The sequence below is a fragment of the Phyllobates terribilis genome, unplaced genomic scaffold (assembly GCF_046119375.1).
Source record: "Phyllobates terribilis strain yellow unplaced genomic scaffold, ASM4611937v1 Scaffold_600__1_contigs__length_992639, whole genome shotgun sequence".
Lineage (NCBI taxonomy): Eukaryota > Metazoa > Chordata > Amphibia > Anura > Dendrobatidae > Phyllobates > Phyllobates terribilis.
The window spans coordinates 280,127-303,531 of record NW_027363360.1 but is presented as its reverse complement, the minus strand read 5'-3'; the positions used below and the strand labels follow the sequence as shown (position 1 = coordinate 303,531).

At 44.0% G+C, this 23,405-nt stretch overlaps 1 protein-coding gene across 1 annotated transcript; it reads right to left on the bottom strand.

Annotated features, from left to right (window-relative positions):
• Positions 1–978: 978 nt before the first annotated feature.
• Positions 979–18,805, bottom strand: LOC141233436 (uncharacterized). Its single transcript, XM_073667897.1, has 7 exons — positions 18,749–18,805; positions 5,778–5,969; positions 5,469–5,648; positions 5,262–5,385; positions 5,081–5,178; positions 4,806–4,896; positions 979–2,477 (listed from the first exon to the last, which is right to left on the bottom strand). Exons 2-7 carry the CDS (start codon positions 5,853–5,855, stop codon positions 1,321–1,323), a joined length of 1,728 nt encoding a protein of 575 aa, XP_073523998.1. The 5' UTR covers positions 5,856–5,969; positions 18,749–18,805; the 3' UTR covers positions 979–1,320.
• Between the last annotated feature and the right edge of the window lie 4,600 nt (positions 18,806–23,405).

Below are 23,405 nucleotides of genomic sequence, written 5' to 3'. Positions count from 1 at the left end.
CTGTAGGTGATATCCAGAAGTCTACTGATCCTATTCTGAACATTATTGGAGAGTTTGGTGAATGGTCAGGCCTGTCCATTAATTGGGATAAGTCGGTTATTCTACCATTTGATGATATCCCTAATTCGAGCATATTAGAACATACACGAATACGAACGGTGGAGAAATTCTAATACCGAGTATAAGTATAACAAAAAGATCTCCGGATTACATTGCACTGATTCTATATCTTCTTCTGGAAAAGTATAAAAAGAAAATCGATGCGTGGTGGAGATTACCATTATCAGCTGTAGGAAGAGGGAATTTATTAAAAATTATATAGATGCCCCAACTCATACATTCTGGATAATGCCCCTATTTGGATCCATAATTCCCATTTTCAGAAAATTCATAGCAAGTTTCATTCTCTTATATGAAAAAGAAATCGGCTAGGATAAAATGTGAATATCTACAAAGTGACAAGGAATCTGGTGGATTGGCGATTCCTAATGCACTAATATATTATATTGCAGCGCAATTGTCACATTTGGGTGGGTGGCATAGCGCTGCAAACCCAAATAGTATTAAGGGGTTAATTACCTCAGGAACACGGTGGAATATTCCTATTCATATAGTGGAACTGAATGACCTCGCACACAAGAAATCAATATACCCTACACTTGCTCTACTCTACAAGGTCTGGGATAGGGGTAAAGATATAATGGAAATAGGAGACTGCAATGAATCTACACCTATATGGTTTAATAATAAATATGCTGAGTTCTGTAAATTAGAGGGATTTTGGAGTTGGGAGGATAAAGGAATATATACGATATAAAACATATTGTGTGAAGGAATACTTAAGTCCTTTGATCAATTAAAGGGGGGATTTGGGTTGACAAACAATTGTATAAATATCTACAGTTTCGGCATTCATTTAATGCACAATCAAGATGGACGCCCTTTTGGGTAGAAAATAATACTATTGTTAAGTTGGTATTAGAGAAGGGAAATACTAAGGGTCATATTTCTGATATTTACTGAGTCCTTCTTGATAATTATTTAACAAAATTTCCTTCTCCAGCTAGACAAAAATGGATGGAGATATAGGTCCAATTTCTGAGGATCAATGGAGAGCGGTATTAGAACTGCAAGTTATCAGGCGGTAATGGGCAAGCTGAAAGGATATATAGGAGAGATGCATGTATGTCATCCCTATGGTATGTTATTTTATTATTGTATGTACTGGTTTCTTGTTTTATAAAAAACAAAAAAAAACAACTAATGAATAAATCTCAATAAAAATGTATTGGATTAAAAAAAAGATTAGAAAAAAGGCTTCTACCCTGTGTGGGTTCTCTGGTGCCTAATCAAATTGGATTTCTGGTTAAAACATTTCCCACAATCTGAACATGAAAAAGGCTTCTCCCCTGTGTGGGTTCTCTGGTGCTTAACCAAATCCGATTTATGGGTAAAACATTTCCCACATTCTGAACATGAAAAGGGCTTCTCCCCTGTGTGGGTTCTCTGGTGCGTAACCAAAGCTGATTTAAGGTTAAAACATTTCCCACATTCTGAACATGAAAAGGGCTTCTCCCCTGTGTGGGTTCTCTGGTGCGTAACCAAAACTGATTTATGGTTAAAATATTTCCCACATTCTGAACAAAAAAAAGGCTTCTCCCCTGTGTGGGTTCTCTGGTGCTTAAGCAAACCTGATTTCTTGTTAAAACATTTCCCACATTCTGAACAGGAAAAGGGCTTCTCCCCTATGTGGGTGCTCTTGTGTCTATCAAGAATCATTTTACGATTAAAACATTTCCCACATTCTGAACAGGAAAAGGGCTTCTCGCCTGTGTGGGTTCTCTGGTGGTTATCAAGATGCTCTTTCCGGTTAAAACATTTCCCACATTCTGAACAGGAAAAGGGCTTCTCCCCTGTGTGGGTTCTCTGGTGGTTATCAAGATGGTCTTTCCGGTTAAAATATTTCCCACATTCTAAACAGGAAAAGGGCTTCTCCCCTGTGTGAGTTCTCTTGTGTCTATGAAGAAACTTTTTACGATTAAAACATTTCCCACATTCTGAACATGAAAAAGGCTTCTCCTCTGTGTGGGTTCTCTGGTGATCAACAAAAACTGATTTTTGGTTAAAATATTTTCCACATTTGGAACAAAAATATCTATTGTCCGCTGTTTGTATTTTTTGAGGTTTAAGAATAGACTTTTCGAGGGTAAAACTATTTCCATTTTCTGAACATAAAAATGATTTCTTTGCTTTAGGAGCAGTTCGTTTTTTAATGCTTATTTTATTTTCATTTTCCTTAGTAGTTGGTAATGAATCAGAAGATAGGACATGTTTCATAGGATCAGATGATTGATGTTTGCTGTGAAGGGATGATGGTATATCTGGAGTAATGGCATTCACTTCAATTGTATCCTGTGGGATCTCAAGATCGTCAGATTTAAAAATCTCCTGTCCCTCTGATCTTCTGGTACAGTCATCTGCCAAGAAAAAAAAAACAATTATTAATTTTGAATAAAATGTCCTTGAAATTTATGTTTTTGAACATTTCTACTTAAAATGTCTAAACAAACACATCCCTGGGCTACATGCTAATCCAGGGAAATGAAGAGATATATGCTCAAGTTTAAAAATCAATTTTATTAGACACAAATCTAAAAAATAGAGGAATATTTAAAATATTTTAAATATTCCTCTATTTTTTAGATTTGTGTCTAATAAAATAGATTTTTAAACTTGAGCATATATATCTTCATTTCCCTGGACTAGCATGTAGCCCAGGGATGTGTTTGTTTAGATTGATTTAGAAGTGGTATGCAATCTTTATTTATTTTTCTATGGGATTCTTGTGTTAATTGTACTTAAAATGTCTGTAGAAATGGCAAGTTATTGACCGAATGACAGTTCACAATCTAATAGAAAACCTCATAGGATGAACCAGTAGAGCGTGGTGTCCAACTGTTCATTCTGCCTCCAAAATATGGAATAAGAAGCCATCAAACAATGTTATGTAGGCAAAAATGATACCAATAAAAACTTCCACTCATCCCACACAAAAACAAGCCCCCACTCAGGTCCATCATCTGTCAGTGGAAAAACAGAGGTTTCCACATTATTAGTGGCTCAAAGGCTCTTGATAATCAGCATGGCTTCCATAAACCAATCCAGCAATATCTTCTTTTCCGAAGTCAAATCTCACCCTCACTTCTGAGCCTTGCAGTGCGCCCAAAACACATTTAGCATCTATGTATTTGGCATTACTATAATGAGAAGAACCCACTTAATTTACGATGTGTCTCCTGGAGCACAATCTGAGCACTATGTGTTGGGTAATAAAATGGCCAATATGCAATTTTTACTCTCCAACATCCAGGGCTAATTTTCAGAAAATGCCTGTGTAGTCAAAATAATCAATACTCCTATAGATTAATTCACTGAGAGTTGTAATTTCCAAAATGAAGTCACTTTATGGGGATTTCTACTGCTCTGGTTTTCTGACATTTTGTCATATTAGGGCTTCTGCAAATGGTTTGTCCCATCTCCTCTGGGATCTGATCCTGTGAATCTGCTTCTGTCACCAGGAGATGCCTTACTCATTCTGCAGGCGGCGCTGGTGATGGGAGTAATTAGAGTATGGGGCTCGGTGGCTCTTGGCAATCTAAACTATCTTAAGGGACAATATTTTCTGGCAGATTAGTTTCAAGAAGAAATATTAGACATTTAAAGTGAACTTTTTATAATAGTGCAGACCTGAGGTGTCTTAAATTTAGAGCTTGGGCATTTGGAAGAGGCAATGGAGATCTTTTTGAAAGGCTACCAGGGAGTTACAGAGTCATATAAGTGAGGAAAGCCGATCCCACTACAATGAAGCTATCATACTGAATGAACTGGTAAAAAAAAAAAAAAGAATATAAAAACATGTAACATCCCCAACAACAACAACGTATGTATGAAGGGAGAAATCCAACACTAAACCGGAGTTGCACTCATTTATGGTGGACCATTGGAGCTACTATGAATTCTGACCAGCAGAGTAGAGAAAGTATTAGCGCCCCCATTTCAGGAGAGATTGTGCAGTAATCTGAATTCCTTAGGATTGAAAACATAATGGAATTTATGACGTGGAGTGAATCCATGAAACCAGGGCTCGAGCCATGCCAGCACATCTCCTGCAGACGTGAATAAATGTATATTACAGCCATCAGCCACGCACAGCTTAGAGATATATCATGGCACAGGTGTAATGTTTTTAGTGTAGCTTATCGCAATCCTGTTTGAAGTTAGTTTTGTTGAAAAGAAATTGAAAAGTCAAGATAAAGGGAAACTCTGCTGTTATTGTACAGTGTCTTGTAAGGACCATATGAGCACATTCAGCAGCACAGAAGGGCGAGAAGGTAGATTCATCCAATAAGATATCAGGGATCTAGGAAGCCAACAGCATCATTACCCTCCGCTTTCTCTTACAGGCCCGTCATAATATTTTTCTTCAAGTGATTTTCTAACTTGTCAGCACATTCTACGTACGCTGTCATTTGGCTTTGTAGTTTACAGATCTGGGCAGGTAACGGACAGTGTCTTCTAATCCTAGGGGGTAGGTGGATCCTCCAGGTTGTAAGTTCTATAGAAAAGGTCTTTCACAATTTCACAAAGTAACTTGAACATTTTCGGACAGAGGAGAATGTTGTGGTCGAGCGGCAAAATGGTGATCCACGATTGTGATACGACCGGACTACACCACCGATAAAGCAGCCACAGCCGGTGACTGAGAAGAATCTGTGAGTTCACTGCATTTAGTGGTTACGACTCACCTGGGTAGTCATATATAGGAATCTCCTCTTTACACTGCTCATCACCCATCACATATGTCTCTGTAGTATTAATATGGGTCTGATCTTCACTCTGGAACAAATATTATAGAAGTAAGATGGAGAAGTCACATCTATGATCAGCTCTAATCCCGTCATCTCCACCGTTCTCATTACACAAATATAAATATTTGTGGATAAAACAAGACTGAACACAAGACCTTTACAGCCGTCTACACATTGTAGGGGAGATCTCATGACACCTTCTCTCCATCTACCTGATGATCCTGAGGAACATTGGGATCTTCTTGTTTACAGTCCTGTGGAAGAAGAGGACGGGGATATCTCTCTGGTGTTGTCCTCTTACTGGATAGATCTGGAGGAAACACATACAGGGACTGAATTAATTATTTTCATACAGATAATTGTAAGCTGCGTGTATTTAGTCCTGTCTATTACCTGGTGATGTGAGGGGCTGGGGAATCTTCATCATGACGTCCCTGTACAGATCTTTGTGTCCTTCTAAATACTCCCACTCCTCCATGGAGAAATAGACGGCGACATCCTGACACCGTATAGGAACCTGACACATACATTGATACCGTCATCTCCACAATCCCTTCATAGCGTTACTGTATAATGTCCCCACATTCCCAGTAATGTCACCTCTCCAATCAGAAGCTCAATCATCTTGTAGGTGAGTTCTAGGATCTTCTGGTCATTGATGTCCTCGTGTATCAAGGGGTGAGGTGGAGGCCCCGTGATTAGTCTCAGGGGTTTTCCCCATCCCTCAGACACAGGGTCCTGACAGCACTCACTAGAGGTCTTCTTCACTACTGTGTAATCCTGGTTATGGAAAGACACATTAATAAATCTCACAACAGACATTTCCAGAGTCCTCACCTCTCCAGTTCAGTTCATCTGTTATTCCCATAGATAAGAATGATTAAATGTGATGTCATCAGAATCTCTCACCTCTCCAGTAAGCCGGAAGAGGATCTCTAGGGTGAGGTGTAATATCCTCTCCGCCATCTTGTCCCTGTCCATATCCATCTTTGATGGATAAATCAGGAAAATTTTCTTATATAGAAGATCTCCACTGAGAGGATCCGGTGTTGTAGAGACCTGAATGAGGAGATGATGAGCCGATGGAACATCATAAAAATCCTGTTGGTATAATACAACTATTGGACATAATGAGGGGAAACATATAAGATTTATGATTTTACAGTTTTTAGTTTTTTCTTTACATCTAGTAATAAAACCTTTATATTTTAGGCCACAGACAACAAGCAATTTCTTCCTCGGAGTCTGCAGCTGAATACGTTTCTCATAGACTTATCTTCCATACCACTAATTCTCGTCTCATTTTCCGACACTGGCATTAGCAGTACTGCAGGAGATATTAATTTCACGTGAAATGAGAAATAACTACATGATGAGGCAACATCTTCTACTACGGCCCTAAAAACATATTTAGTCACAAACCGTGACTAAACACATCAACACCGGCTGTCTGTATGAATGTTTCCCGTCTTCCCCGGACTGTAATCTTCTATCAAGTTACCGCTCATGTCTGATTAACACACAGAAGTTTGAGGCTTTTATAAAAGCTGTTTTGATTGCACAAACACCGCGGACAGCAATTATTTGATACCAAAGTCTACGTGTACAGTGTATTATGGGGTTTATTTCTGGCCTTAGGCTTTCCTATATTACAAGAAAAACCCCAGAAAAAAAGCAGATATTAAAATGTTTCAAAAGAAAATGGTCACCAACAATTCTTGTAAAAAGAAAAAACATGCAAAAAGCAGAAGACACATATTATTTTTTAACAAGTTAAACATTTGTTTTTGTTTTTATATGAACTCTTTTGGGCACCAGAACATAGATGTACACAGCAAGGATGAGACAGGTGCGGCTGCAACAAAATCCCTGGCAGCTTAACCACTTGCTCCTGCAAAAAGCAAACATGGTATCTAAGAAGGTGTGACAGAGTTTGGCCCAATGCCCCTTCTTCCCCAAGTGCTCAATGGTATAGTTCCTACAATACTTAAATGCCTAATAATGGTTTCTGGGCCTGCAATGTACAAAAGTCTATTAGGCCGGGCCAGAGGCAGCGTCCAATAAGTTACCTTTTAACGCCACCCTTAAATATTAGACTAAAGTTGCATGAAAGCACTGATTTGGGGGGTTTTGGTCGACTATATAATGTATTTGGGGGCCTCCCTACAGATGCAGTCAGTCATACAGACCACAGGAAAGCTGGAATATTTGTGTGAATGGGGGAGTCGGGAGAGATAGCCATCTGCCAAATGACCATTCAACCAATACTTATCTCATGTGTATGGGGTCGTTACTATTGCACTGACAGGCAGTGATAATACACGGCACTACAGTAGTACAGTGCATCACCTGAGCAATCAAAGGTTTGTATGTTGTATGATCGCACTAATGAAAGTTGTTTAAAAAAGTTTATAAAAAAGGTTTAAAAAAAAGTTTAAGTGAAAATATCACAGTTTTAGCAAAAATAAATATTTGTCACTATAGGGAAAACATGCGTATAATGGGAAAATGGAGAGGGAGGTCAGCTCACTGTTTATTCAATGCACTTTGTCTAAAGATCACTGGAGCCGCCCTGGTCAGGGACATTTCAAGTAGAGAAAGGAGGAGAGATGAATTCTCCAGCATTGTCTATATTGTTAAAACCTCTCATTTATTGTAAATTCATAAAAACTGTTGTGATGGCATACCGCCAAGTGCCCACATACCAAACCAAGGCTTATTCATGGTTTGCAACATGTGAGTCTCTGATACTTTTATATCCTTCCCTTTCAAACACCTGGGTGTCCGTTGATTACTGAGTACTTCTCAGACAATTTGACCCTGTACTGTATGGAAGGAAAAGATAATTGTCACAGTTCCACCCCTCACTGTGTCTGGGATGCAGTTACTGACAGCTCAGCCGTCCAATCTTGTACAGGGGCATGCTGGAGCGGTCGGTACTTTGACAGCTCGGTGGTCCAATCTGGTACAGGGGCGTGCTGAAGCAGTCAGTGTGTTGATTGACAGCTTGGCTGTCCAATCTGAGACTGGGAGGCACTGGCTATCTCCAGGTGTTCATCATTCCAGGTGACTGCCAGGCTACATATCTAGCTGTTTCTCCCTGACCTCTGCCAGACGTACATTCAGCTAGTGTGAGGTTTGTTTCTCTGTGTATTGATCTTCTGTTGCCTGACCTTGGACCTTGTTCTGACCATCCATCTGTTTAACCCCTTCTGCTCTGATCCGCTATCCTCCTGGTATTCTGACCAACGTAACGTTACCTGACTAAGCCTTTGCCTCTTCCTTCTGTTTATGACGTACCCTACTGGCTTTTAACTCCGGACTCCTCGGCTATTCCGTCTCACAGCTTGGCTGTGAAAAGTGACTCAGCGTCACAATAATACACAAATACAACTCATGCATGAGATATTCAATAAAATCAAATACAATTAATTGCACTGTAATATTAAATCCTGTCTGATGTTCATTCCCTGTGGGGCTCTAGTTTGTAATTTAAAAATCCAATGTGACTCTCTATTTAACATTTTTCTTTTCATATCTCCGCCTTTTAATGGTTTATAAGCCTTTTCTATTCCTAAAATCTGAAGGATATGATATCCCCTTTATACATAGTAACATAGTAACGTAGGTTGAATAAAGACCTAGGTCCATCAAGTTCAACCTTTCTCCCCCAATTGTACTCCCTACGCTAACACTAAACTAACTTACTGGAACCAGGCCTCACAAATGTATTACCATTTTTATTATTACTGCACTATTACAGTTACAAATGAACCAGTTTATAATTTTTTAATTAGTTTTATTTTTTGTATTACTCATATGGTATTACTAAAATCCCTGTACTTAAATCTGTTGATCCAGAAGAAGGCAAAAACCCCAGGACACATTCAGACAATTTGCATCCTTCTTGACCCCGAGAAAAAGCGATCAGTACAAGAACCCTGGATCAAATGTACTACTATAGGTGTAACATTTTGTATAATTTAACTGTAACCCACAATGTTACCTGTGTCAAGGAAATCATTCAGCCCTTTTTTGAAAGCTGATATAGTGTCTGCCATTACTACCTACTGTAGTAGGGCATTCCACAGCCCAACTGCTCTTACTGCAAAGAACCATTTCCTGTTTAGGTGCCGGAATCACCTTTCTTTCACCCGTAATGATTGCCCCCTGGTCCTTAGTATAGTCTTTGGAAGGAATAAGTCATGTGCTAGACCTTTGTATTGACCACACATATATCTATACATGTAGATGAGATCCCCTCTGAGGCGTCGTTTTTCTAAGCTAAACAAGCTCAACTTTTTCAACCGCTCATCATATGAGAGGTCTACCATTCTATATAATAATCTAGTTGCTGCCTTTGAACTGACTCTAACTTCTGAATATCCTTTTTAAAATGTGGAGCCCAAAACTGGATCCCATATTCCAGATGTGGCCTCACCAGTGATTTATAAAGGGGTAACAATACGTTGGGATTGTAGGATTTTATTTCTCTTTTTATACACCCTAAAATCTTGTTTGCTTTTGCGGCTGCTGCTTGACATTGAGTACTGCTGCTCAGCTTACTTGTAACCAGAATACCAAAATCCTTCTCCTGTTCTGTAGTCCTGAGTATACTCCCACTTAATGTATATGCAGCAATAGGATTACTCCATCTTATGTGCATTACTCTACATTTATCTACATTAAACTTAATCTGCCAAGTGTTTGCCCATTCAGTCATCTTATCCAGATCGTTCTGCAATATTGTAATGTCAAGATCAGATTTTAATATCCTACATAGTTTGGTATCGTCAGCAAAAACTGTCACTTTACTTACAATTCCATTCCCAAGGTCATTAATAAAGAGGTTAAAAAGAATTGGTCCTAGCACAGATCCCTGTAGCACCCCACTGCTGACTATGTCCTATTTAGAGAATGTACCATTTATGACGACTCTTTGTTTCCTATCATTTAGCCAATTCCTTACCCATCTACATATAGTTCCCCCAAGTCATTGCTTCTGTAGCTTCAGTATAAGGCTGCTATGTGGTACAGTATCAAATGCCTTTGCAAAGTCCAGGTAAATCACATCAGCCACATTAGCAACATCTAGATTTGCACTTATCCCCTCATAGAACCCCAACATGTTGGTTAGACACAACCTATTTTTCATGAATCCGTGCTGATTATCATTTATTATATTATTCTCTGCAATATATCTCTGCAGGTCATCTCTTATGATGCCCTCAAAAACTATGCACACTACTGATGTCAGACTTACCGGACGGTAGTTACCTGGATCCACCTTCTTAAATATCGGTACATTTGCTATCCTCCAATCCTGTGGCACTACCCCTGTTACAAGAGTGTCTAAGAATACGAGATGCAGCGGTTTGTCAATTACTGAGCTCAATTCCCTCAGTATCCGTGGATGAATACCATCTGGTCCAGGGGATTTGACAATGTTTAATTTGCTCAGACGCAGGCGTACTTCTTTTTGTGTTAAACTAGTTATATTAGGAGGTGAACTTTGATTTTTGCCCTCTTGAAAGAACCCTGAAACAGACTGTTTGTTGGTGAACACGTATGAAAAGTGTCTGCTTAATATCTCAGCCTTTTCTTTGTCCTCTATAATTATCTTGTTATTATTGTCTTTTAAGGGGCCAATACCATCTGATTTACTCTTTTTGGCATTGATGTATGCATAACATTTTTGGGAATTTAATGTCTCTGTCAATTTATTTCTCTGTAGATAATTTTGCTAGGTTGATTTCTTTTTTACATTTCTTATTTAGGTCTTTATACTACTGAAATGCTATTTCAGTATTCTCGGCCTTCAAGATTTTGAATGCCCTTTGTTTTTGTCTTATTTATCCATAATGGTTTCTTTTTATTCCTGGTTCCTTTTTATTCCAGGGTATAAATTTTCTACAGGAATCTAGTAGTATTTCCTTAAACATGACCCATTTACATTTGGTATTCCCAGTTACCATGATATGGTCCCAGTGTACACAATTAAGCTCTTCCCTTAATTTGTTGAAATCAGCTTTCCTAAAGTTCCAGGTTTTAGCATTTTCATTTTGAAATGTTTTATTAAATATTACATTGAAACTTATCATATTATGGTCGCTGTTTCCCAAATGCTCCCAGACCTCTAGATCTGAAATTGTATCTGGTCTATTTGACAGCACCAGATCCAGCAGATTACCTCCCCTGGTTGGTTCATCTACCAACTGAGAGAGGTAATTGTTCTGAACTGTGGATAAGAATTTGCAGCTTTTAGCACAAAAGATTCTATGTCCAAATGAAAATCTGGATAGTTAAAATCCCCCATAATAAGGACCCTATTATTATTTGCTGCATTTTTAATTTGTTCCAACATTTCGTCCTCTAGAAGTTCAGCTATATTAGGAGGCTTGTAACAAACTCCTCTTAGCAGCTTTCCATTATTGCCATCCCCATGTACATTTACCCAAATTGACTCTACATTGTCGCAGCTCCCACCAATGTTGTCATTGAGCACAGATTTTAAGTTGGATCTTACGAAAATACACATCCCTCCACCTTTTTTCTCTTTCCTGTCCTTTCTAAATGTAGTGTATCCCTCTATATTTGTCACCCAGTCATGGCTTTCATCCAGCCAGGTTTCTGTAATACCCACCACATCGTATTCTCTGACCGACATAAGAGTCTCCAGTTCAGCCATTTTGTTTGCAAGACTTCTTGCATTTGCTAGCAGACATTTAATACAATTAGCAAATTTCCTACTCCTACTCAACTCCTTACTTTCCTTGCTTATCCCAGCCCCCCCACTCTCCCACTCTGTCTAGTCTATCTAACCCCTTATAAGCATGACTACCCTCCCCCCAGATCTTAGTTTAAAAGCTCCCCCATCCGTCTGACCATATTTTCCCCCCGCAAAGCTGCACCTTCCCCTATTGAGATGCAACCCATCCCTACCGTAGAGCCTGTAGCCAATAGCGAAATCGGCACAGTTCTCCATGAGCCCAAACCCTTCCTTCCTGCACTAATTTCTAAGCCATTGATTTATCTCCCTAAGCTCCCGACGTCTTTCTAGTGACGCAGGTGGAGAAAGACGCAGGTGGCACCGGCAGTATTTGTGAAAACACCACCTTTGAGGTCCTGGTCTTCAGCTTCCCTGTACTAATTTTTAAGGACCTTCCACCTCCCTCTAACTTTGTCATTAGTACCAATGTGTACCATGAACGGTGGGTTTTCCCCAGCTCCACCCAGCAATCTGTCTATCCGATCCGCAATATGTTGAACCCGAGCACCCGCGTTATGTTTTTGTGAAAAGTGTCTTGAAACCACAGACACGTTTAATGTTGTGGGATTGATGGTGTCGGATAATTGTCTGCTAATATAGTTTTTTGCGGACCTGACGTGCATCCCACATATTGTAGTTAACTCTCTATACACTCTATTAAATAGATGACCCCTATAGTGTTACAATTGATGAAATTGTGTATTGCAAATTGCTGTCCCATTAGGTTTTCTTCAAATGTGTCGGTTTTATAAACATAGTTGCATGCTTTACAGGATGAATGTCCACATTTAAAAAAAAAACTTATAGGATAACCAAGTCACATTGCGTTTGATATTTGTTTCTTGAAAATAACTAGTTGAAAGTATTCCGCCTAGTGTAGAAGCCTTATTGGATACAAAACTCAAAATATGCAAAAGAATTTACAAAGTCTGGAGGATGGATCTCAGACATCAAAAAAACTAAGTTTGAAAGAGATATCAAAGACTACGAGTCAAATTCAATTTACACATGGAAATAAAACAAACCAAGAGCTACTGTTCTGAAATACAAGTCACAAAACAAATTCAAAGGAAATAGAGGAGAGCGGAGGTCAGCTTCACAAATCCTAATGTGTCCATGGCTTCCTCTAATTAAAATTCTCTGAGGACTTATCTGATGCATCAGTGGGATCAACTAAAGACAGATGGAACAAAAATAAATTCTCAAGTACTCCCCACAATTCAGCACAAAACAACGGAGAGGGGCGGGCAGAAAGCACAAAGGTGCCCGGACATGTGCGTTCCATGCCGGAGTGCATCACAGTCTCGGAAGCATGCGTTCCACACCAGAGCGCATAATGGTTTTAGATTGCATTCCACCAACATAGGATTTTTCTATCTCTGAGATCAGCGTCATGGGAGACTAAAAACAAGTATTGCACATTCTCCCATCATGCAATAAGCATGTAGGTCTACTTTATCACTACAAAAAATATGGGATGATGGCCCACAGTATACTCCTAAATGGTCAAATTTCCCCTCTATTGCACAATTAGAGATACACAAGGATCACCACACTTGTTAATTATGAAATAGTATAAGTGGAATATAATTGATAAGTAATAATTCAGATATAGAAGCTCAGATATCTCGATGAAGTACAACAATATGTAAACCCCATTCACAGGGAACCAAGTAGCAATGGGTAGAGTATACAATCCAAAAATATAATCCAGAATGGGTCTGTATTCACACTAAACAGGCATAGGAAATTTGCTCATTGAGTCCCTTAGACTGGATTCACTGGCCCCTAACAATCCACTCACTTTCTTTTTTGAGGCTACATCTATTGTGATCTCCTCCTCTCACATTGGGTTTAACAACCACAATGATACAAAAGGAGATGTCTCCGGTTTCACCGCAATGTACACTGTTCATGTCTCTCACTAATGGGGTTTCCCAACCATGGCATATATCACCCAAATGCCCCCCACCCTCCTCCTAGACTCCCTCTTGATCTTGCCTACATAATCTAGGGGGCAGGTGCATGTGACCATATATACTAGTCCTGAGGTTTTACAGTTCGAATAATCCCACTGGAAAAAAGATTTCAACCATGGAGGAGCTCAAGAAACATTTACATGGTCTCATCCAATTACATGTACAATGTCCTTCAAATCTAAAGAAACAGCAGATTCTTCTATCTAGCCAAGTCCCCTTGGGTGCAGGTTTTTTATAGAAATTATGCACTAAATGGTCCCTAATGGACCGACCCTTTCTGAAAGTTATTGTAGGAATAGATCCCACAGCACCCTCAGGTCCGGGATAGTCACAAGTATATCCCAGTGTTTTCTGAGGATATGAAAGATACAGTCACTCTGTCATAAGTTTTTCTTACTCGTGTAGTCCAATATTTTTCTTAGTCTCATGGATTGGTATGGAGGAGCGTTTGGCCCTCCCATTTTTCTGCAAACGATGTGAAATCCAAAATGTTCCATGAGTACCCTTTTTCCCTGAATCTGATGTTCAGGTCTATTGCCTGTATATTAAAATCTGTGACATTAGAGCAGTACCCTCTCAACCATAAAAATTGGCCCTTGGGTATTCCTCTTTTTATGGAGATGGGTTGGTGGTTATCCCACTTCAATAGTTTATTAGTGCTTGAAGGTTTATGGTAGATGTGTGTTCTTAGGGTCCCATCCCAATCTTTCTTGATTAGTACATCCAAGAACGGCAACTGGTAATAATTAAACTCTGATATAAATCTCAGGCCCACTCTATGGATATTGAGTTCCCTGACAAATTCAAAACATTGTTCACTCGTCCCTGACCAGATGATAAAAATGTAGTCAATATATTTGTATCATACACCAATATATGGATGTCATCACTTATGATCATCCCTGAATATTGTGGATTCCTCCCACCAGCCCAGGAATAGGTTAGCAGTACCCCTGAGCTGGTGGAAGTACTTCCTGTCAAAAAGCAATACGTAATGAGTAAGAGTGAATTTTAGAAGATTCTCCATGAAGTCATTATGTCTGCTACACTCCATTGATCTCGATTTCAATAAATGTCTTACTCCTCTGATACCATCCTCATGCGGTATATTAGTGTACAAAGCCTCGATATCTAGAAAGGCCTGCTCCCCTACATGCATGTATATGTGGCGCCCCTGCGAGTTCAGTCGCCACAGAGGTACTGCATCTCACCCAGAGGTGTGGTATCTCACTCTCAGGTAAGGATAGAGTGCTGCCCAGGACCCAAACACTTGCATCCAACACTACACTACTCCAGACCAGCAGGAGGGGCAAGATGCCTCGTGCTTCCTGCTGAGCCCTGTCCCTGGCTGGAGTGGGGGGGGACCAAAATAGGGGGAACCATGTAGTGGGTGTGGGTGGAGGAAGAAGTTCAGATGAGCACTTGTTAGGACAGTATATAGAGTGAAGCCATCTTGAAAGGACAGGTCAGTCAGTCAGAGCAGTCTGAGAGGAAGAGTTGGGAGCAGGAGCTCTGCAAGTGCTCGGCTCAGGAGGAGGGCCTAGAGAGAGGCCCAGGACAGACTGAGGAGGAGAGGAGCAGGAGGAAGGCTCCAGGAACGAGGAAGGGATCCCAGGGGTACGGGCAGTGCTGGAGGCCACCCGTACGCCCGAATCTGCCAGGCGGTGGAGGGATCGAGCCGCAGAGGGGACCGGCCCCTAACTAGTGACAATTACAAAGTTCAACTAGAAACCGGAGGCTTCTGTACTTTCAGGGTGCAGTTGCCACATCCGCACTCAAGTCGCCAAAAAGGTAACCACATAGGATCCAGGGAACTCCAGGTTGCCCAGAAAGATCCGAGGATACCGGCTTGGGACATTGTTTGGCGAGGCTCAGGGCAAGGAGGGTGAGCGCCAGTGTGGCACCCCTGAGGGGTTCAGTCACCACAGGTGTACTGCACCTCATGGAAAGAGGTGTGGTACTTCCTCTCTGAGGTAAGGATGGAGCACCACACCGGACCCCACCACACATCCACACTACACACTCCCATTCTGAAGGGGGTTTAGAGCACAATGTGCTGCCCCGGTCCTGAATGGAGGAGTATGGGGGGAACCAAAAGTAGGGGGAATCTTAGTGAGTGAGGATGGAGGAAGCACTTTACGGTTACACCAATGGATCCATATAAATATGGAGTCCATCTTTAATACAGGGTCTTTGGTCGCAGTTCCCTGGAGGAGCCAGACAGTACAAGCTGCAGATGCCTCAGGAGGCTGCGATGCCCGGTCTCAGGCCTTGAGATAGGGGACTTGGGCAGAATTCAGTCACAGCAAGCTCTGTCCAAGTAAGAGGGCCTAGGAGGGGAGCAGAGGAGAAGAGCTCCACAGGCGAAAGGATCTCAACGGGTGCTGACGGAGCGGAGTCGCCACCGGCTACCCTTGTTCTGACTGGGTCAGAGAGACTCCCGCCGCAAAAGGGGGTACCGGTCCCCGATTATCTGACTTTGTACTCCATGTCTCTGTCAGAAAAGTCCGGAGGCTGAAGTGGATCCCAGGGGGAATACGGACGGAGCGGAGTCACCACCTGTATTCCTTTAATCTGCGTCTATCCAGAGGGACCCCAGCCTTGAGCCATGTTTACACTCCAGTCACCAATAAAGGACTTAGGCGGTCCGGGTGCTAGAAGTCACCTTCAACGGACATTGCAGTACCTGTACGGGACTTTAATGGGGCACGAGGCGGTTCTAGTACGGTAGGAGAGAGGAACATTCCGGTGCAGGGGTTTTGTCTGGTGCAGCCGAGCTACCCGGAGTGTGCTGAACCCCATCCTGGTGGCCGCAGTATGCCGTGAGGAACAAAGAGAAGCTTTGTGGCTGAAAACAAGTCTACCGTGAGTAAAAACCTGGATGACTTCATACACCGCCTCTTCTCTCTCATTTCTGCGCGGCACCGCGACCACCATTCCTCTGCACTGCACTTCTACCCTGCCCTGAGGCCTAGCTCCACCTGCGGGGAGCTATAACATCCTGGCAGCCAAAACACCGGCCTTAGAGGACTGCTGCAGCGCTGGTGGTCCTCACCAGAAACCACAGGTGGCGTAGTCGACAAATAACCACTCTTCCACTAAAGCCCATATTTTTAATGTGTGCGCCCTGGGCACGGACAGGGCCAAGGCCGTGACTGCATCCACCCCTACAAACACTGGCCCGCCGTCCGAGTACACCTTTTCCCAGGGAGGGCTGACGCTACCGAGTAGTGGGTCACACACCAGCGCAGGAAGACGGCTGAGAAGGACATATAGAACGGGGTCCTGTCAGGCACTCTTGAAATACCTGAGGGATTGCTGAACCCCTGTCCGGTGAAAGCAGCACGACGTGGGTGGTTGTAATCCGGAAAGTGTAACCTGAGGAACTTAACAACTGTGAGTAAACCCTGAAGACTGCACCCCGCTGTCTCTGAGAAATAATCGCTGCGCCATCACCCCCTGCACTACACCGCACCACAATTGCAACATCTATAACATCTCAGCACAGCCCTGGAGCTAAAGTCTACCTGTGGAGAGCTAAACCAACTCTGCTGCATTAACAACAGCTCCAGAGGACCTGCTCCGCAGTGGCGGCTCCCTTTAGCCGCATACCACAGGTGGCGTCATGAACATTTATATAAAAACTATAAATCCCCTGTAAATTGTCACCTTTTTATTGACCGCCCTGGGTCATGGACCGGGTCACCGCCACTGTGACATCTCCCCTAGCAACGACCGGCCGGGCACCGAGTACCCCACGACCCAGGGGGCGCGTCATATACATGCTCGAGGGTATACATATAGGGGAGCAGGCAAAGGTAAAACCAATTCTAGAGGGATTATTCCAACTGTAAAACCTCAGGACTTATTCTAACTGTATGACCTCAGGCGGTACTGTGGGTACATTACACTGTGTGGGGGCATCGCACATCCTGCATAAGGGGCATTACACTGTGTGGGGGCACCATACATCCTGCATAAGGGGCATAATGGGGGCATTACACTGTGTGGGGGCATCATACATCCTGCATAAGGGGCATATTGGGGGAATTACACTGTGTGGAGCATCATACATCCTGCATAAGGGGCATAATGGGGGCATTATACTGTGTGGGGGCATCATACATCCTGCATAAGGGGCATAATGGGGGCATTACACTGTGTGGGGGCATCATACATCCTGCATAAGGGGCATAATGGGGGCATTACACTGTGTGGGGCATCATACATACTGTATAAGGGGCATAATGGGGGCATTACACTGTGTGGGGGCATCATACATCCTGCATAAGGGGCATAATGGGGGCATTACACTGTGTGGGGGCATCACACATACTGCATAAGGGGAATAATGGGGGCATTACACTGTGAGGGGCATCATACATACTGTATAAGGGGCATAATGGGGGCATTACACTGTGTGGGGGCATCATACATCCTGCAAAATGGGGGCATTACACTGTGGGGGGCATCATACATACTGTATAAGGGGCATAATGGGGGCATTACACTGTGTGGGGGCATCATACATCCTGTATAAGGGGCATAATGGGGGCATTACACTGTGGGGGGCATCCTGCATAAGGGGCATCATACACACTGCATAAGGGGCATAATGGGGGGCATTATACTGTGTGGGGGCATCATACATCCTGCAAAATGGGGGCATTACACTGTGGGGGGCATCATACATACTGTATAAGGGGCATAATGGGGGCATTACACTGTGTGGGGGCATCATACATCCTGTATAAGGGGCATAATGGGGGCATTACACTGTGGGGGGCATCATACCTCCTGCATAAGGGGCATAATGGGGGCATTACACTGTGGGGGCATCATACATACTACATAAGGGGCATAATGGGGGCATTACACTGTGGGGGCATCATACATCCTGCATAAGGGGCATAATGGGGGTATTACACTGTGGGGCAGTAAAGGGGCCCTGTACTATGAGAACAATACGTTTCCTCCCCTCCTGTCTCCATAGTTGGGTCGTATGTATCTATTACAGTAAACAGAACAAAAACCTTATGATTCTTATTAAGGGGCAACACAAGACCCCAAAAGAGTCTCCGTGCTGAAGGGGTTAATGCCCCCTGCGCCCAGTAATGGGGGTCTCCACATACCTCCACCTGCAGAGCCGCCACCACATATATGGCTGCTCTGTGCGCACAGGAGCTGTGATGAGGTCACAGGAGGGGAGGAGTCAGGGGTCACATGATCAGGGGCCTCAGTGGATGCAGGACTCTGCTGTGCTGGTTGTCATGGTGCTGGATGAGCTGAAGTTTATGTGTGGGGTCAGGAGGGGTTTACAGTGTGGATGTAGCAGAGCCACGTGTGTACGAGGTGTACGGAGCAGAGCCGCGTGTGTACGAGGCGTACGGAGCAGAGCCGCGTGTGTACGAGGCGTACGGAGCAGAGCCGCGTGTGTACGAGGTGTACGGAGCGGAGCCACGTGTGTACGAGGTGTACGGAGCGGAGCCGCGTGTGTACGAGGTGTACGGAGCGGAGCCGCGTGTGTACGAGGTGTACGGAGCGGAGCCGCGTGTGTACGAGGTGTACGGAGCGGAGCCGCGTGTGTACGAGGTGTACGGAGCGGAGCCGCGTGTGTACGAGGTGTACGGAGCGGAGCCGCGTGTGTACGAGGTGTACGGAGCGGAGCCGCGTGTGTACGAGGCGTACGGAGCGGAGCCGCGTGTGTACGAGGCGTACGGAGCAGAGCCGCGTGTGTACGAGGCGTACGGAGCGGAGCCGCGTGTGTACGAGGCGTACGGAGCGGAGCCGCGTGTGTACGAGGCGTACGGAGCGGAGCCGCGTGTGTACGAGGCGTACGGAGCGGAGCCGCGTGTGTACGAGGCGTACGGAGCGGAGCCGCGTGTGTACGAGGCGTACGGAGCGGAGCCGCGTGTGTACGAGGCGTACGGAGCGGAGCCGCGTGTACGAGGCGTACGGAGCGGAGCCGCGTGTACGAGGCGTACGGAGCAGAGCCGCGTGTACGAGGCGTACGGAGCAGAGCCGCGTGTACGAGGCGTACGGAGCGGAGCCGCGTGTACGAGGCGTACGGAGCGGAGCCGCGTGTACGAGGCGTACGGAGCGGAGCCGCGTGTACGAGGCGTACGGAGCGGAGCCGCGTGTACGAGGCGTACGGAGCGGAGCCGCGTGTACGAGGCGTACGGAGCGGAGCCGCGTGTACGAGGCGTACGGAGCGGAGCCGCGTGTACGAGGCGTACGGAGCGGAGCCGCGTGTACGAGGCGTACGGAGCGGAGCCGCGTGTACGAGGCGTACGGAGCGGAGCCGCGTGTACGAGGCGTACGGAGCGGAGCCGGGTGTGTACGAGGCGTACGGAGCGGAGCCGGGTGTGTACGAGGCGTACTGAGCGGAGCCGGGTGTGTACGAGGCGTACTGAGCGGAGCCGGGTGTGTACGAGGCGTACTGAGCGGAGCCGCGCGTGTACGAGGCGTACGGAGCGGAGCCGCGCGTATACGGAGCGGAGCCGCGCGCGTACGAGGTGTACGGAGCGGAGCCGCGCGCATACGAGGTGTACGGAGCGGAGCCGCGCGCGTACGAGGTGTACGGAGCGGAGCCGCGCGCGTGGGAGGTGTACGGAGCGGAGCCGCGCGCGTGCGAGGTGTGCGGAGCGGAGCCAAACGTGTACGAGGCGTGCGGAGCGGAGCTGGGCGTGTACGAGGTGTATGGAGCGGAGCCGGGTGTGTACGAGGCGTGCGGAGCGGAGCTGGGTGTGTATGAGGTGTACGGAGCGGAGCCGTGTGTATACGAAGCGTGCGAAGCGGAGCCGGGCGTGTACGAGGTGTGCGGAGCGGAGCCGGGCGTGTACGAGGCGTGCGGAGCGGAGCTGGGTGTGTACGAGGTGTACGGAGCGGAGCCGTGTGTGTACGAAGCGTGCGGAGCGAAGCCGGGCGTGTGCGAGGTGTACGGAGCGGAGCCGGGCGTGTATGAGGCGTACGGAGCGGATGCTGCCCCTCTCCAGGAGCGATCACAGCAGCTCGGCATGAGACTTTCTTGTACTACACGGACTGTCCTGACAGAACACAGCTCGTCAGGACATGGCCCCGACCTCCAGCGACAGCCGGAGAGTCCCATTGGATCGGGGACGGTTGGGAGGTTTCTGTATATAAGTTGTGTGTGATAATTGTAGAATTATTAATGTCTTAGCATAAAAGGATGTACCTGCGTGTTTGTGCCGGGGTCCACATGCATGGAGGGGGTTGAGGCGGTGCTGGCTGTATTATGCAGACGGCATCTGCCTGTAACAGTAGTAACCACAAACTACTAGAAACTCTGCACCAAAATGAAGCAAATCCTTATTCTGGGGACTTCGCCTTGTACCTAACACCCCCGGATCCGGTACAAGCCGGGCAGATGTTCTCATTCATGTCACTTTCTGCTTAAGGTTCTGTGGTTTTCTGGCCAACTATAAAAAAGAAAAAGCGTAAAACAATATTTGTTTCTGCTGCATTGACATAAGTACAATCTTTCATTATATATAAATCTATTACACGTCGGGTCAATGCTGTAAAGGACAGTAAAGTGCCATGGTTATGGTTGTGGTTGTGGTTTTTGGGGTCACTCTACTTCCCTCCCAAAAATGCAATCAGAAACTTGTAACTACTGATCTCTCCACAAGAAGAAGCCGACAACTCCATCAATGGGATCATTTTATAAAATTAGGTCTTCGCAAGATGAAAATGGTCTCACAAACCACTTTTTTTTTAAATGTTCTTAAAAAAACAAACAAACAAACAAAAATAATAACCTTACTTTGATTTTTTCCCCATTTTTCATTACTTTATGTGCTAAATTGAATGTTCTCATTCCAAACAACAACTAGTCCCACAAAACACAAGCCCTCCGTCTATGTGAATGAAAAAACAAAGTTATATTTTTTTGGGATAAAGGGGAGGAAAAAAACAAAAAATTGCTCTTGTCAGAATAATGTAATTGCTATATATATATATATATATATTTTTAAAAAATTGAATAATTTTACCCCAAAATTGTGATCTGTTATAATATTATCATTCTTCATGTGAGATTAATCATTAGTCTGTAAATAAATCCAAACATCTGGAAGATGTAGAACAATATATCTGTGATTCTCTTCTGCCAGGATAAGCGCCTCCTTTCTGTGATTGAGAAAACGCTGGAAAGATTCAGAAAGTCCGATGAGTTTTTGGAGCTTATTGTAAAGGGCTTTATTGACGACCTGGGAAAGAAACCACCAGAAACAAAGGATCCAACCAGGTAAGTTCTAATGATCCCGTCTGATAAAATGATCAGCTTTATTTCCATGGGATTGTTCTGTAGAAGAGATGGGACCTGCAGCATTTTGATCCTGAGCTTCACTATGTATAGATGTAGCAAAGCTTAATGTGACAATTCACACAGCGCATTGATAAATTGTCTCAGAAGGTTAGCTCTCATAACAGAATTAACATCACTTATAGTGGAACTAAACTTACAATTTATTTTCAGAATTGTGAAAATTCTGGCACTTTGCAAAGCACTTCATTAGTTTCTTTGGCGTCATATCCATAAAATGATGATATTAAAGTGGCCTCCAGACCCTGCTTTTCCCCAGTTCAGGAGCGTTGCTGGGGTCCTAAGAGATCAGGGACCCCAGCCCCAAAGTACATGTTTCCCCATATAACCTCCCTGCCACTTAAAAGAGGATTTATACATATATAATTACAGTATACCACTGCTGCTAATCTAAAATACACTATACAAAGACCAATATTCCCACAGTGAGTCCATATATGAGAGAAAACCCCGCAGGGTAAAAGACCATCAAAGGAGTCCAGGGAGTATAAAATCTATCATATTTATTCAGCAATAGAAGAATAGGATGATGGGGGAAGGGACACAACACATATGTGATTGTTAGACATGTAAGCGAAAAAAAGGCACGCAAGGAAGGGGCCATTCCAGGTATAATGGCTGTCTTTAGTATCATCATGGGTGTACTAAAATATCCCAAAATAGACACCGCATATATTCCACTGGGGGCAACAGTCATCATATGCAGGTGCATCTCACTAAATTACAATATCATCAAAAAGATAATTTATTTGAGTTCTTCAATACAAAAAGTGAAACTCCTGTATTATATAGAGTCATTACACACAGAGAGATCTATTTCAAGTGTTTATTTCTGTTAATGTTGACAATTATGGCTTACAGCCAATGAAAACACTAAAGTCATTATCTCAGTAAATTAGAATAATTAACAAAAAACACCTGCAACTGCTTCCTAAGTGTTTAAAAATGTCCCATAGTCTGTTTCAGTAGGCTCCACAATCATGGGGAAGACTGCTGACTTGACAAATGCCAAGAAGGCAGTCATTGACACCATCCACAAGGTCCCAGAGTTACAATTTTCCTTTGGAAATCAAGGTCCCAGAGTCTGGAGGAAGAGTGGAGAGGCCACAATCCAAGCTGCTTGAGGTCTAGTGTGAAGTCTCCACAATCAGTGATGGTTTGGGGAGCCATGTCATCTGCTGGTGTAGGTCCACTGTGTTTTATCAAGACCAAAGTCAGCGCAGCCGTCTACCAGGACATTTTACAGCACTTCATGCTTCCCTCTGCCGACAAGCTTTTTGGAGATGGAAATTTCATTCTCCAGCAGGACTTGGCACCTGTCCACACTGCCAGAAGTACCAATAACTGGTTTAAAAACAACAGTATCACTCTGCTTAATTGGTCAGCAAACTCACATGACCTTAACCCCATAGAGAATCTATTATAGAGAATCTATGGGGTAT